Source organism: Moschus berezovskii, chromosome 10, assembly GCF_049115385.1.
Source record: "Moschus berezovskii isolate FMDL1 chromosome 10, NW_MosBer_1.0, whole genome shotgun sequence".
In the NCBI taxonomy this organism is placed as follows: domain Eukaryota; kingdom Metazoa; phylum Chordata; class Mammalia; order Artiodactyla; family Moschidae; genus Moschus; species Moschus berezovskii.
Window position 1 is genome coordinate 97,870,134 of NC_142469.1, and position 17,449 is coordinate 97,887,582.

The 17,449-nt window shown below is 40.5% G+C and overlaps 1 protein-coding gene across 3 annotated transcripts in view; it reads left to right on the top strand.

Moving 5' to 3' along the window:
* The window catches only part of OPRM1 (opioid receptor mu 1), a 43,935-nt gene extending 31,708 nt beyond the window's left edge, over nucleotides 1-12,227 (top strand). Inside the window, exons 2-4 of one of the 3 annotated variants that reach the window (XM_055432846.2) lie at nucleotides 6,604-6,956; nucleotides 7,832-8,352; nucleotides 12,183-12,227. In XM_055432846.2, coding sequence (XP_055288821.2) covers nucleotides 6,604-6,956; nucleotides 7,832-8,352; nucleotides 12,183-12,227 — 919 coding nt within the window. Of the gene's footprint in view, nucleotides 1-6,454; nucleotides 6,526-6,600; nucleotides 6,957-7,831; nucleotides 8,368-12,182 lie in introns of those variants that run through there. The other 2 variants (XM_088840835.1, XM_088840836.1) reach the window with 2 other exon arrangements.
* The last annotated feature ends 5,222 nt before the right edge of the window (nucleotides 12,228-17,449 follow it).

A 17,449-nucleotide genomic window follows, 5' to 3' on the forward strand; every position in this document is an offset into this window, starting at 1 on the left:
AGTATTGTTGAATTTGGGGAAATTTCTATCAAATTTCTTTCTTATATGAGCTATAAGGTTTATAAGGAAATTAGTTATAAATGTGATTTAGTATATTAGAATATGTCAAATATACGAGTTCACACGTAGACATACTCGTAGCTGTGGTACTGCTACAAACCTGTTCTTTCAGAAGCAAGAATTCTGGTAAATTCTATTTCAAACAATTGACATCAATATTATAGTCTATGAATAAATGCATGTTATGCTGTATAATCAAATATAATAATAATAGAAAAGAGCCATTTTGTTGGATAATGATAAAAATCAAATCCCTCATTTACAAAAAAGTGTCCTCTGATTAGAAGACTTCCACAGACTAGCTTCTGGCTCTGACATTTTAAAAATTCATTTCTTTCTCATTCACACCCTGAAGTATTGTATCATTATATAACATCTTCACAGCCTCTCTCCTTCTCCCCCTTCCTCCCTCCTGCTCTTCTTTTCTGTCCCTTTATGAAACTTCTCTGCCTTCATCATTCTTCACATCTTTCATCAGACAGAAAGGCAATTTCATCCACTTGCATGATTGGAAATACCATCTAGAGCTTGACGACTTATAAATAAATTGCCAGCTGAACTACAGACATATATTCTGGTATAATAGTCATGTTTCTTTTGTAACACAGCATAATACACTCAAAATTGAACTCTTTATCTAAACCAAATCTCCTTTTCTTCTTCTCCTTCTCTGTTAAATAATGATATTACTATCTATCCATTCTTGCATGCTGGAATTGTGAGTTCTACTTCACCCTTCCTCCTTTACTCCCTAGTTCTAAAAATATAATTAGCTTTTTCCTTTCTAATTATCTCAACTCTCCATTCGTTACATCTTCTTCAATGATGTTATTGGTTATTTTGCTATTACTGATTGTGATGATGGCGATGGTCGTGGTGTTTGTGGTGCGTAAGAAAGAATAAGCACACTTTGAGAATCATTGCACTTGAGAATCCTAGAGCAGATTACAGATGGCCCCCCAAAAACCTGGAAACATGGTGATGGAACTTGAGAGAGAGGTTGTAAGTCAACTACATGGAATTGATAGGTTTAAATCATGGATTGTAAGACAGTAAAACAAAGGAAAAGGAGCAAACTTGGTTCTCCCTAAAAAATACGGTTCTGTTACCACTCTCAATATAATGAGAAAATATCTCAAAATTCCCAGTACACTCCCAGCATGGGCATCTTTGAAAAGAAGATTAAAAACTTTTACATGCCTACCTCACTTTAGCTACATAGTGGCTAAGCATATCAGCAATGCACATCCAGAAATACACATGGCACACAATGCAGTTACTGCACAGAAGGTAATTTCAGTTTTAAATGGAGCCTAGGGAAGGGCAGAGAAAAGGTCTCAAACAGTTCTACATCTCTCTGTGCTTAGTTTCTTCCACCACAAAAGAATGTGATCAAATGATGTGGTCCTCAAAGCCCCTCTCAGGTCTCGCTTCTCATCATTCCATGACTTTCTATGACCAAAGTTCGTCTCAATTTGACAACTGAATGACAAGGCAAAAAGGAATATTCCATGCTCACTTTTACTTCAAAAGCCACTGGTTTCCGTAAAAAAATTTTTTCATCTTACTATAAAAAAATAAAATAACCCAAGCCCTTTTTCCTGTATTCAGTTTCATTTACTGGTGCCCATCTTGTGCTGGATTCTATGCTGAACGGATAATCTATTATGGTTTTAAATTTTTCTGTTCATGCTGTCTTTCCTATTATACTTGCAATGAGTGGTTATATGCACAATATCACCAAAAATTTTATGTTTGTTGCACTCAGTGCAGTAGACAATAATTCTACTGATAGTCTATACTCTAAAAATGTATATTCTACAGCATATGCCTGAGCTTCTTCAAAAAGCAATTTTCTAATATTGACGTTGATAGAACTGTTTTATTATATTTTGAAGTTTTCCTTGTTGTTCCTCCAATATTAAAGAAATGCCTAGGGATATATCATAATTTGATATTAGTGGTAACACATTTGATTATTTTTTTATGTCCAAAACTTTCAGATTCTAAAATAAGAGAATTTCCTTGTCTCTCAGCACTCTCAAATTTGAAAGCTAAAGTGTTTCTAAATTTTAAAAACCAGTCCTTTAGAATAAAAATAAAACACTGTTATCTATGAAGCAAAAGCTGAGGTAGATGTTCTAATAGTGTTTTTCAAGTAATTCAGTCTGAAGAGATAAAAATCAATATTTCAGGAAATAAAAATCTAAAGTCACAGATAAGAACATTTCATTCAATGACAATGGTTTACATATGTCAGAGGATTTAGCATCGTAATATTTTCCTACAGTACATCAATGTTATCTCTCACAAAATATGGGAATCAAGGAAAAAACATGTTTTTTCATATAAACTTTTGATGAGATAAATGTGCAGAAGTAAAATTTTCAGAAATAAAAAACAAAAAAAGCATGAAATAAGCAGTTTCAAAAGGCATAATGCAAAAATTTATTAAAGAGTCTCTCGGCCATAATGGAAGTCCCTCCTTTCATTTTCTTTCCTCTGCACTGATGTGCCTCCCTGTTCTCTCCCAATCCTCCACCTCAGTTTCCAATTCCAACAAGAGGATTTGAAGAGCCTTTTAAAATGCATGCAATAAAATAAGAGAAATGAAAAAGAAAACAGGCAAATCGAAAGCCAAAAGAGAATGAAGTGATGAGATTAGCTGGAGACTCAGTACAATAGAAATATATTAGATTCTAGTGCCTTTCGAATTCTACTGTTAAAAGGAGCCACACATTTCACTCTGATTTTTTTCTAGCACCAAATGCAAAAATAAAAACATGATCAGTTATTCATTTCACATTTTCTATTTATAAAGTCCATCCATTGCCTGAAGAAAGCAGATTTTTGTCCCTGTTCCATCTGAAGGCTATTTTCCCTTGAATGGTGATTAATGTATCATGGAGTAAGAAGAAAGTAGGAATACAGAGAACAACAGCAAAAAAAGTAGGTGTAGATGACGAGAGCAGCGCGCAATCAAACAGACCCGCGGTTGTTACACTCTGGTGACACAGCAGGCAGAAGCGTGTGTCTTTGTTTAAGTCCCTGTAAACCTAGCGTGGTCTTCTCTTCTGAGGCAAATTAGCAAACAATAGTCATTTTTCTGCCTGCAGGGCACAGAGATCTAAGAATTCTCCTGTCTCATTTTGCTAATATAAACTCATTGGAAATATGATCACTGACCACATGAGACCACCTGAAATAAATGTAAATGAAATGTTTTAGAATATTTTGTAGCAAAGTGAGAAATCTCCTGTTTGCTCCACTGAGCTAGTGGAGAACTGAACAGAAAGTAATAAACTAACATATGGTCTCTTTCTGTCTTAATGCCTGATGAGAGTGTATCATAAGTTTTGGTTGTTTTCAACCTCTCTCTCTCTCTCACACACACACGCATGCACATTTGCCTGAGACAACAGAATGGTCTAGGTAATACAAGAGAGATTCGGGTGGGTACTCACATATCTACTTCTTCTAAACAATAACCTGAAATGTAGGACAAGTGACTTTAATTCATTTGATTTAACCAATTAATCATGAGTATCAAAAGATGACACTCTGAGGTTTTTTTCCTCCATTAAAACTGTGAATTTTTCTATGTGAGGGGAAGTGGATATGAAAGTCATGACAGATGTGAAAAAGTATCCAAGCACAATGCTGGACACAGAAAAGGGGCTCGCTGAATCCTCGCAGTTAAGTAGCTTTCCTCTTCACAGATAAACCGTAAAAGAAGAAAAAACATTCCTCAAAAGCATCAAAGGGCAGAAAATCAGCCCCCCAAAAGGTAAAAACATGCTGTACATCGCAGTCGGTTCTATTGTGAACTTCTAAAATAGGTAGAGAGCAGTGTGAAGCACATGATGGTACACGAAACTGGCAAGATGGATTCTGGAATGTGGGTGGGGTAGGTGTATGCTAAGTTGTGTCTGATTCTTTGCGACCCCTTGTGACCCCATGGACTATAACCCACCAGGCTGCTCTGTCCATGAGATTATACAGGCAAGTATACTGGAATGGGTTGCCATTTCCGCCTTCAGGGGATTTTCCAAACCCAGAGATGGAACCCGTCTCTGCTGTCTCCTGCACTGGCTGATGGATTCTTCACCACTGAGCCACCAGAGAAGTTCATCCTCTTTTCATGCATCCTTGGTCTTTTTTTGTTTCTGGACAAAGACAGAGTCATCACAACTCAAGAATTAACTCAAAAACACAATAGAATAGCAAAAGGTTTCCAAAACCCTCTAGGGCTCATTGCAAAAGTAATTAATTCAGGGTGACTTCATTTAGCACATGTGGGTCAAAATTCAGTGTGGTTTTGGTGAGTGGAAATCATTGGGGAAATAGCTTGAAAAATGGGACTGAAGATAAATAGGAATTATAGCCACAAACAAGGAAGGACATTCACAAACAAAAGATATGTATGAAGCCCAGGAACATAGGTGAGTTGCCCATGAAATGGGCTTCCTGACACCCTTTCCCTATTATATCACCTGAAAGCTTCATAAAAATCACTCTACTGGGTCAATCATTGAAGGTTCTGAGAATATATTTTTTAAACATTTGTATGGCAATTCATTTGGATTCATATTGCAAATAAGCTACTAGGTCACTTAGAACAAAATTTCAAAAATACATACTAGGAAAATTTCCATGGGATAACAAGGAAGGAGAAAAATAGCTTGGCCCACCACCTGGAGGAAAAGACCCAATTCAGTGACCATAGCAGGAACAATCAACGTCAGGAAGGCCCTATAGTCCAGAGGAGACACTCTGGGAATATGTCACCTATCCCTCCCAGTTTGTTCGGTCCACTTAGCCGCCAAATTCATCTATGACTCAGTAAGAAGTAAAAGGCCCGAAGGATGGGTGAAGGATTGTGTGTTGACATCCAGGAGTTCGACTCAGACCCACCCAGGTAAACTGAACGGCAAAGGTGACCCTTCCTTCGGCTCCGTTCTTTGGCACACTTGCTAACTCTGGTGGATACACTTCTATAGCTTGTAGTGTGAGTCTAATCATTCATGTCACTTTCCAGAGGCAATATTCATACCACCACATAGAACAGAACAAAACGAAAAGCTCGTGTTTGCTGGACAGCATGACCCCTTTTCTGATCAGACTATTGCTTTAGATTGAAGCCTTTGAAGCTATACTGGAGGCAATTGGAATTCTCAGACCTTTAGTCTTGTGTTATTCTTTCGTGTATTTTGGAAACTGCTGAACTCCTTTTTATATGTCGCTGTGATTCAAAGTGTGAGTAACTGAGATAAGAACACTGCCTATCTGTAGAGGGAGGATCTTTGAATAAATGGAGAAAATTAAACATCACTGTTCCCATAAGATGCCAAGCGAAATAACTTTTATAGATAAATATTCACTTTTTCTTGTATGATGTGAGACCCTAACCTAATTTTGTTTCACACATCTCATTCTAAAGGAGGAAAGGCTTTTTTAACTGAAATAACCATACATTAATAAGCACATAGGGCTAAGATGAGCCTGAAGAAAAGGTTAGAAGTATGATGAGTCATAAACTGACAGTAAAGAAACTGATTATTTAACATAAAACATTGTACTAAAGATAAGCTGTGCAACGTAAGTCTACTGCCTGAGACGGTGACTAACGCAGTCGAGTGTGCTACGGTACAGCTAGCAAGGTTTGGGGAGGTTGGTTTATTTCTGTTTTCTTTCTGCTTTGAGGGAGAAATTTCTGCTAATAAACAACATCAAAAGTTTAAAACTTCTTGAGCATCAAGGTCAATTACTCACAAGTCTTAAAAATCGTATATTTTATTTTATTTTTGATTTTTTACTTCAGAAGATTTGGGTTGGGAAGATCCCCTGGAAAAGGAAACAGCAATCCCCTCCATTAATCTTGCCTGGAGAATCCCATAGACAGAGGAGCCTGGCGGGCTACAGTCCATGGGGTCACAGAGTCAGACATGACTGAAGCAACTTAGCACACAAGCACGCTACAATCAAATTGGTTTACCTCTTCAGAGATCAAACCCATGTCTCCTGCATTGGCAGGCAGATTCTTTACTACTAAGCCACCTGGAAAGCCCAGAAATATATACACTCTTGCACAATTACATTGTTCCATAGTTTTAGTTGTATATCTGAAATTTTTCTCTTACTTATTTATAATTGTATTATTACCCACTATGTAGATACTTGACTGAGTTCTCCCTGAGTCTATTACACTTATCACAGTGCCTGGCACATTTTTTTTAAAAAGCAAATAAACAAATAAATCAGTATGGCAGCAATTCTTATAACCATTTTACAGATAGCAAAAAGGATAAGTAGAGAAATAGGCACATGATTATAAATGGCCAACCTAGTACTCTGAAAGAGTTCCTTTATATCTAATCTCAGATGCTTTCCACTAATCCTTGCGATTGTTTTTGCTTTGGTTTGGGGAGGGTTATTTGGTTTTTGCCTTTTAGTTTTCAATTTATTTTTACTAAAAACTTCATTGCATTTCACACTGATGGGGTTTTTTTCTGACTCTGCCACTGCTTTTCCCTCATCTGCTAGGTACACCAAAATGAAGACTGCCACCAACATCTATATTTTCAACCTTGCTCTGGCAGATGCCCTAGCAACCAGTACCCTGCCTTTCCAGAGTGTCAATTACCTGATGGGAACATGGCCATTTGGAACCATCCTGTGCAAGATTGTGATCTCCATAGACTACTACAATATGTTCACCAGCATATTCACCCTCTGCACCATGAGTGTGGATCGCTACATCGCAGTCTGCCATCCTGTCAAGGCCCTGGATTTCCGCACTCCCCGTAATGCCAAGATCATCAACATCTGCAACTGGATACTCTCTTCAGCCATTGGTCTACCTGTGATGTTCATGGCAACGACAAAGTACCGGCAAGGTGAGTGATGCTGTGGGCCTGGGGGATGGAGAGTATACGGATAGATATGTTGGTGACGTCATGAGCCAAGTAGAATTTACAGAGTGGCCCAGTGCTGTGCAAACTGTAGTTTTCATGATTCTTTCTCATAAAATACTTTTGAATATTTTGAAATAGGAATTTTCCCCTAAAATTTTAAGTACAGTGAGTGAACATTCTAGAGAGAATATAACCCAAAATCTATTCATTCCTGATTCCTGTACACTTGCTTCATCCAAATGATGGCAACATAAGAACACAGATCTTTAAAGAGTAATTAGAGCTTTGGCCCAAAGAACATTAAGTGGAAGCTTGTTTGAAAATGTCAAGTGACTACCTACGTGACAAGTGTATCTTTTTAGACCTCATTTCAGAATGATAAACCACCCATCAAAAAGAGGAGTTAAGGGAATTTTCTGGTGGTCCATTGCTTAGGACTTGTCACTTTTACTGTGGTGCCCTGGGTAGGTAAACTTAGAACCCACAAGCTCTTCAGGCAACCAAAAAAAGAGAAAAAAAAAGTGGAGTGAAGGCACCCAGTAGCTGGAAACTCCTATAGAGTCTGGACAGTGATTATATTTTTATGTCAACTTAGACTCCATAGAGAATCTAGCTCATGGCGAGAGATACATAACGTCATCAAAGTGGACAACCAAATGACATATTTGGAAAAATCAGCAGAGTGCTGAGTTTTTTCCCCATGAATTCTTTACATCTTCCTTCCCTGATTTGTGTAGCAAGAGCCATAAGTTAACTCAGGTCGCGGCTATAAGTTAGAAAGCAAAATGGCAATATTAATACCTGATGATGGCATTTAATGTTGCTGCTAATCCTTCCTTATAATTCTTTTTCTCTAGGTTCCATAGATTGTACACTAACATTCTCTCACCCAACGTGGTACTGGGAAAACCTGCTGAAAATCTGTGTTTTCATCTTTGCCTTCATCATGCCTATCCTCATCATTACAGTGTGTTATGGGCTGATGATCTTACGCCTCAAGAGTGTCCGCATGCTCTCTGGCTCCAAAGAAAAGGACAGGAACCTGCGAAGAATCACCAGGATGGTGCTGGTGGTTGTGGCTGTGTTCATTGTCTGCTGGACGCCCATTCACATCTACGTCATCATTAAAGCCTTGATCACAATCCCAGAAACCACTTTCCAGACCGTTTCCTGGCACTTCTGTATTGCTCTAGGTTATACCAACAGCTGCCTGAACCCCGTCCTTTATGCGTTTCTGGATGAAAACTTCAAACGATGCTTCAGAGAGTTCTGTATCCCAACTTCCTCCACCATTGAGCAGCAAAACTCCGCTCGAATTCGTCAGAACACCAGAGACCACCCCTCCACAGCCAATACGGTGGATAGGACTAACCATCAGGTATGCAGCTTGTAGGGCTGGGTGTGCCTACCAGGGATGACGTCAAAATTACAGAGCTGTTTAAAGTCCACCATTAGAATCCATTAGAAGTGGACCAGTAACTCAGGGGTTGAGGTCAGTCCAAGGAGGGAGGGAGGAGAGGAGGAAATTATGATCACTGTGGCCGAGGGACACTTCATTATATAAACCGAGCTCTATGTATTTTGCACATAATCATTTAGATATAAAGACATTCCAATTAGAAATCCATAAATCTGCTACAAGTCTGTGTTGCCACAGCCTTTTCGTCTATGCAAGATTAATGACTTCAGCACATTGAAGAAGAGATCCTAATCTAGAATTCCGATTTCCGCTAATGTTAGGTGTTTCGTGCATAGCATTCCAACATCACTGTCACTTCTTTTTTAGCTTAATATAATGGTTTTATTTCTTGTTGACTAGAGTACAGAGCCCAGCAGAGGACACACTGCCTTCCTTCAGCTCATGGATATTCCACCAGGAATAGATGGCCTTTATAATCGGTGGGCTTCCCACCGATGGCTCAGATAGTAAAAAGTCTGTCTGCAATGCAGGAGACCTGGGTTTGATCCCTGGGTTGGAAAGATCCCCTGGAGAAGGAAATGGCAACCACTCCAGTGTGCTTGCCTATAAAATCCATACAGGAGAGTCTAGCGGGCTACGGTCCATGGGGTCACAAAGAGTCAGACATGACTGAAGCAACTAACATAATGATGACGAAGATCAGCGTGGGGATGAGTAGAGAGAGAGACGGGGGAAGATGCACAGACTCTTAACTGCCTTAACCTTGACATAACACATGTGACTTTCAACTACAGTCCTTTGGCCCAGACTGGTCACAAAGCCCTAACTATGGTCAAGGAAGGCTGGGAAATTTAGCAGGGGATGTAGAATTAAGTGACCACTAGCTGGTGGCTCAGACGGTAAAGCGTCTCTCTACAATGTGGGAGACCCGGGTTCAAGCCCTGGGTCAGGAAGATCCCCTGGAGAAGGAAATGGCAATCCACTCCAGTACTATTGCCTGGAAAATCCCATGGACAGAAGAGCCTGGTAGGCTACAGTCTATGGGGTCGCAAAGAGTCGGATACGACTGAGCGACTTCACTTCACTAGCTCTGCCACAGTGCTTCCGTGGCATCTACCTCTATCCCCAAGTAAAGTCCCTGTCACTTCTCTAAAGCCAGTCCTGCTCTGGTTCTGTGGTTGCCAACAAAGCATCAGCATTTAGCCCACTGTGGCAATGGGGGATGATGTTCCCAGTGTCATAGAAAAGGAGAAAAGAAAGTCAAATGGACACCTTTACTTTGTTAAGTCATTGACTTGTAAATTTTCATAGCTGAACTCAAACCTATTACTTCTTAGAACTAAATTAGTTTTATAACAGTATTAGTTGTAAAAATTAGTTATAAACTAAATTAGCTTTATAACTGACTGTAGCCCATCAACTTCCTCTGTCTCTGGGATTTCCCAGGCAAGAATATTGGAGTGGGTTTTCCATTTCCTCCTCCAGGGGATCCCTCTGACCTAGGGATCAAACCTGTGTCTTCTGCATTGGCAGGTAGATTCTTTAATGCCAACCCACCTGGGAAGCCCAACCAACATGCCCCTTGAGTTTAATATCATAAAGAGTGACTATTTCCGGGAAGATGTATCCCTACACATAAAAGAGTACAGACAAGAGCCTGCATGGAAGAGGCCAGATTTACACACAGCAGTATAATCACACAAGAAATCAAATTAAAAGAAAAGAGAAAAACATCTGTCTCTAAGCTACTATATTGCTTGTTCAGCCTCTGGTTTCAAAAATTTGGCCTCTGACCTGTTAAGTAAATCAGTCACTTACTTATCAATGTAAATAAGTAAATTTCCAAATAATGCGGCCAGCATCCCCCAAATCGTGGCTTATGTAATTTTATAACACAGAGCTCAAATGCAAACTCCCTATGAAAGTAAATCCTCATGTCAGAAGCTTAGATAAAGTTTCTAGGATCAGGGAGCAGCCATGGGAACAGATGGCTCCATGACAATCACCCGGAAGCCAAATCAAGGGGCCAGAAGGAGAGCCTGACTCCCTTAAGATGCAGCTGCTTCGTCTCTGTTTTCTCTTCTCCCACTACCGCCACCGAACCCACCCCAACCCCGGCTCACCCTTCTAATTGACCTCAGGACTAATTCAATATGGCCTAGATGGATCTGCCATAGGGGCATTAATCCTCATACCCTCAATATTAAATCACACTCAAATGAACCCAGAAATTGGCAAGCCCTAGGGAGTATGAGGTAATGATGGCAGACCCACTTCCAACCAAAGGGAAATGATTAACTTATTATGTCTCATTTCTAATTCCATTTCCGAAAGGAAAGCCAGAAAGAAATGTTTTCCTACTCTGCTCCTTTCTTTTTTTTCCTTCATCATCAAGACCTCTAAGCCTGTTCCTTTTGCTAAGCATAGCTCCTTCTCAGTGGCTATGGAAATCTTGTGAATAACTTAAAGAGGGTAGGCATTTAAATAGATTTTTCTCTAAGGCGAGGATAATACATTAAAGAATGCAACTTCAAACTCTCAGCCCTAAACTATGTTTCAAATATTTAACATTGGAGAAATATATTTCCATTGGAACAAGATGATGGCCATTACAAAGGATTAGTTCTTTCTCCTTAAGCACCAGCTCATACCTTCCCTCTCCTTTGGAGTGTGGGTATTGGTCTTATACCCTGGACTACTGCCGGGGCTTCTTGTCACATCTGATCCTCTCAGCATCCTTTACTTGCCTTGCTCTCCTGTCAATACAACCCCCAGTCTGTCTGCTGGTGCATGTTTCCTGAGTTCACCATGAATGTCCTCCAGCTGTCCTGCCACTGCCCTTGAGTCCCCTCCAAATCCTGTCTTTCCACATCAGTGTGGTCCTTGCACAGCCAGAGAGAGGAGAAAGGAAGCTAATTAGGGGAGCTCTGTTCTGAGTAACTAAAAGGTTTGCCTTAAAAACACATCCAATTAGGGCTTATCTTCATTGCTGCCTCTATGAAGCAGCATCAGTGTCAGATAACAGCAGAAACACATTAGCCCTGGAACTGGCTGCTTTCCCAAAATGCCCAGCTGGGAGAGTTGGACAGAGAAGATCCACTGCTGGGGAAAGAGGAAAAGACATACTGACATATCTGAAAATTAAGATAAATCAAAGATCTCTTTCACTAATCTCCACTGGTGTGTCATCATTAGAATCAAGGCAGTTATACACATACATCTAGAACAATATACGAGCCTTTGATGATCACTTCAATAATATATCAAAATGGTAAAATTATTTGAGGAAAAAAGTGGAAACTTAATGGCTGTGTCTACGTGGGGTTCGTAGTACAGAATCGGCCTGCCAGTGAAGGAGACACAGGAGACAAGGGTTCGATCCCTTGGTCTGGAAGATTCCCTGGAGGAGGAAATGGCAATCCACTCCACTATTCTTGCCTGGAAAATCCCATGGACAGAGGAGCCTGTCAGGCTACAGTCCATGAGGCCACAAAGAATCAGCCACAACTGAGCAAATGAGCACACAGAATACATGGGCCACAGTTGATTAGTTTACAAATTCAGTATCTGACAGGCAGGTTTCATTCTTTCTTTTTTCTTTGAACTCATGAGCCATCATGTTATGAGACAGAGCTAATTGGATTCGTATTAAGTTTTTAACTGCTTCTTTTAAATTTATGTCATTGTAGATATTTATGTCTTGACTTTGTCTTTGCATTTTCTCCAAGAAATGTGTTATTCTATCTATGTCACATCTCAAGCACATTAGTCAACTTCATATTCTGCAGATCAGAGATCCAATATCAAACCTTCCCAGGGTGTCTGTATTCTGACAACTGTATACTGAGACTATATCCATACAACGCAAAGTCAAGTGGAGAGGTGGCAGTTATCAAGGTAATTCAATAAACCTTATAAGAAAGTTTTGTGCCCCAGAATAAACTTTGAGTCATATAGATAGGTAAGGGCTATTTGGTCAGTTCTGGCTGCATAACAAATCATTCCAAAATTTATTGGCTGAAGGAAGCCATTTACTTAGTTTACAATTCTATTGATCAGTGATTTGGGCTGGGCTAGAGTCCCTTGGCAGAGAAGGCAATGGCAAGCCACTCCAGTACTCTTACCTGGAAAATCCCATGGATGGAGGAGCCTGGTAGGCTGTAGTCCATGGGGTCGCTACGAGTCAGACATGACTGAGCGACTTCACTTTCACTTTTCACTTTCACACATTGGAGAAGGAAATGGCAACCCACTCCAGTGTTCTTGCCTGGAGAATCCCAGGGACGGGGGAGCCTGATGGGCTTCCATCTATGGGGTCACACAAAGTCAGACACGACTGAAGTGACTTAGCAGCAGCAGTAGCAGCAGAGTCCCTTGGACTGCAAGGAGATCCCACCAGTCCATTCTAAAGGAGGTCAATCCTGGGTGTTCATTGGAAGGACTGATGCTAAAGCTGAAACTCCAATACTTTGGCCACCTCATGCGACAAGTTGACTCACTGGAAAAGAGCTGGGAGGGATTGGGGGCAGGAGGAGACGGGGACAACAGAGAATGAGATGGCTGGATGGCATCACCGACTCTGTGGACATGAGTTTGAGTGAACTCCGGAAGTGGTGATGGACAGGGAGGCCTGGCGTGCTGTGATTCATGGGGTCGCAGAGAGTCGGACACGACTGAGCGACTGAACTGAAGATAGACAGTTCTCCCAAGTTTTAGTTGGGCTGTCAGCCAGCTGATCTCGTGGCCATAGTGAGAATGGCTGGCTCTTCATGGATCCGCATCTTCTGTCATTCATGTTAGCCCAGGCATATTCCCATGGTGATCACAGGTTCCAGATTCAAAGGACGGGAAAACAGACGCCACCTATTGATGTTTGGAGCTTCAGTCATATTGCAAAGGGATGTGGATATAGGGAGAGAAGTCATTGTGGCCACATCTTAATACCATCTACAGTTGCACATGCTGCCCAGGACAGGCAAGTCACAGCCTCCTGAGAGGACCAACCACATCTGCCTCTGTCTTCCTTGTACCTCTAGTATCTGAATACATGAATGACCTTGGAGGGCTCTTGGTATTTCAGGAGATACAGAAGGGGCCAGAATGATCCTTTCCTTGGAACTGATTGACAAGCTAAACGATCATGTGACACCCTGACTTATTTCATACTTACCCTTCAATAAGAGGAAAATATTCACAGGAGGGATTCTTCATTTTTTTCTCTCCAGCCTTTAGTTGTCTAATCCAGTTACACCTTTCAAAATTTTTCTTACATTTGTGCTTGTCTTCTAATTTTAAATAAATGCTGCTGCTGCTAAGTCGCTTCAGTCATGTCCAACTCTGTGCGACCCCATAGATGGCAGCCCACCAGGCTCCCCCCGTCCCTGGGATTCTCCAGGCAAAAACACTGGAGTAGGTTGCCATTTCCTTCTCCAATGCATGAAAGTGAAAAGTGAAAGTGAAGTCTCTCAGTCATGTCCGACTCTTAGCGACCCCATGGACTGCATGCAGCCTACCAGGCTTCTCCATCCATGGGATTTTCCAGGCAAGGGTACTGGAGTGGGGTGCCATTGCCTTCTCTGAAATAAATGCTGCTGCTGCTGCTGCTAAGTCACTTCAGTCGTGTCCGACTCTGTGTGACCCCATAGACGGAAGCCCACAAGGCTCTCCCGTCCCTGAGATTCTCCAGGCAAGAACACTGGAGTGGGTTGCCATTTCCTTCTCCAATGTGTGAAAGTGACAAGTGAAAGTGAAGTCGCTCAGTCGCATCCGACCCTTAGCGACCCCATGGACTTCAGCCTACCAGGCTCCTCCATCCATGGGATTTTCTAGGCAAGAGTACTGGAGTGGCTTGCCATTGCCTTCTCCGGAAATAAATGCTAGTGATGAGGAAATCAAGAACGAGATTCAGTGCCCTAAAAAGGTCATGTCCTGGCTCATTGTTGGGAGGGGGCGGAAAGCTCATATTTTTTGTGCATTCCAAGGTCCAGCCTACTGCTCCAGCATAATGTGTGATTTATGTTCAATTTGTTGTCTTTATGTCTTCTGGATCTTTGTTAGGTAGACTTAGGTAAAGATATTCGCCTTCCATTTGCTGTCAGTGCAGTTTAATTTCTTTGTACATGTACCACTATGTTCTCTTTATTGGGTTCTCAGTTCAGTTCAGTTCAGTCACTCAGTCGTGTCCGACTCTCCGCGACCCCATGAATCACAGCATGCCAGGCCTCCCTGTTCATCACCCTTGGCTTCAAAACACTTCCATCATTTGCACAAATCGGTACAGGACCAGCTCAGACCTGAGACGTCAGCCACTATTGACCTGCCTTCCTGTGTGGTTTCCACTCTAATCACATTCTGAAGTGCATTTTTGTTTTGACAAAAGGTTGATTTTTAGTGCATAACATTAATTGGAAAAGAGAATTTTATCTACTGGATTAATATTCAGAGTTTGTATTAACTATAACTATAATATTAATAATAATGGTATCTTACTCATATGATAGCATGCTGATTAAAAAGTACTTTTATCATATCAGCTTCTAATAATAACCCTAATGGGTAAACATGAAAAAAAATTAATGTTCAGGGAAGTTAATAATTATACAATATCAAATCATCAGTAAGAGGTAAAACTCAGACAGACATGTAGAATTCTAATATTTTCTTAACTTTTTATTTTGTACTGGAGTATTAACAATGTTGTAATAGTTTTAGGTGGATAACAAAGGGACTCAGCCATACATATACATTTATCCATTATCCCCCAAACTCCCCTCCCATCCAGCCTGCTACACAACACTGAGCAGAGTTCCCTGTGTTATATAGTAGGTCCTTTTGGTTATCTATTTTAAATATAGCTGTGTGTATATGTCTATCCCAAACTCCCTAACTATTCCTTCCCTTCAACCTTCCCCTCAGCAACCATAAGTTCATTCTCTGAAAGTCTTTTCCTGTTTTGTAAATAAGTTTGTTTGTATCATTTCTTTTTAGATAGAATTCTAATACAAATCCAAAGCTTTCCTCAGTTATCCCACAAAACACCATTGTGCGTTCAAATATTAGGGTGTGGCCTCAAGCAGAAGATTTCAAGCTTTACTATGAGCTCCAGAATAATTTGCAGGGAACTCTGAGAAAGACTGGTTCACTGAGTCAGGGTAGGGTCCAAAACTCTGAATGTTGAATGAAGCACTAAACTGAAAACTCCGAATTAAAATATGACTTCATCCAAACATTATCACAGTTACTGGTGTGTCTAATTTGAGTAACCCATTCAGTCAAGATGACTGGCCCAATGTTTTTCACCAAATGAATCTTGTGTTTAGCAAAATGATATAGATTTCCTTTGACAAAGCCCTATCAATCAGTGAGTCTTATAGGAGAAAGTAACACAGCAGTGATAAAGCTAATGTTATGTTGCTGCTGCTGCTACTAAGTCACTTCAGTCGTGTCCAACTCTGTGTGACCCCATAGACGGCAGCCCACCAGGCTCCCCCGTCCCTGGGATTCTCCAGGCAAGAACACTGGAGTGGGTTGCCATTTCCTTCTCCAGTGTTATGTTACCTCCTGCCAACTCCTCATGGATATGGCAAGCCCATTCCTAAACCCTTGGCTAACTATTTTTAAAGCAGTTTCTTGACATTTTAATCAAAGTAGCAGGTCAAGAAATGACCTACTTTGCATTTGTATTAACTATAAAACTATATTATCCCTAGCTCAACTAAAAGTGGAAGCCTAGTTTGTCAAATCAACTACATCATTCTCAAAAGTCGGCTCTCAATTTTTTTTACAAGACATCTGTGGAGAGCCAATTTAAGATGGAAAAGTATTTCAATTCCGTGACAAAAGACCCAAAATGAGAACAGCTCGCAAAATTACCGTGCCTGACTACATTAATACATATTTTATGAATGGGGTCAAAGTGGCTATACTTGCAATTCTTTGACTGAAAAGGAAAACAGTTCCAGTCATGAGTGTGTGAGAGAGAGGGCATACATATGCATGATACAGGTGTGCCTCTATGCATGTGTAGGACTAAAGTACCTCTAAGTTCAAAAGGAAGGCCACCTTTCATAAGTAGCAGAAGAAATAGTTATGCTTCTGTAAATTGACTACAGTCTGGGAAAGGAAAATATTGTTTACTTGGAAATACGTTTATTCCCACAAAATATTTGGCTATTAGTAATAACTGACCTGAATAGACATTTCTCCAAAGAAGATATATGGATGGCCAACAGGCACATGGAAAGATGCTCAACATCACTAATTATTAGAAAACTGCAAAGAATGTAGTTTTACTTTGCAGTTTTCTAATAAATCAGAATGATCATCAAAGTCTGCAAACAATAAAAGCTGGGGAAGGCATGGGGAAAAAGGAACCCTCCTCCTACACTGTTGGTGAGAATGTAAATTGGTACAGCCACGGTGGAGAACAGTACAAGTTTCCTTTAAAAAACTAAAAGTAAAGTTATCATACAATCCTGCAATCCCACTCCTGGGCACATATCCAGACAAACCTCTAATTCAAAATATACATGCACTCCAAAGTTTATTGCAGCACTATTTATAGAAACATAAAAGATGGAAGTAATCTAAATGTACCTTAAGATAGGAATGGATAAAGATGTGGTATATATATACAGTGGAATATCACTCAGCCACAAAAAAAAGAATTAAATTAACACCATTTGCAACAACATGGATGGACTTAGGATCATACTAAGTGAAATAAGTCGGTAAGAGAAAGACAAATAGCATATTTATCACTTACATAAAAATGATACAAATGAAAGTCACTCAGTCGTGTCCAGCTCTTTGTGACCCCATGGACTATACAGTCCATGGAATTCTTTAGGCCAGAAAACTGGGTGGGTAGATTTTCCCCTCTCTAGGGGATCTTCCCAACCCAGGGATCGAACTCAGGTTTCCTGCATTGCAGGCAGATTCTTTACCAGCTGAGCCACAAGGGAACGCATTTATAAAACTGCAACAGATTCACAGACAGAGAAAACAAATGTATGGTTATCAAAGGGGATAACAGGAGACAGGAGACAAATTAGGA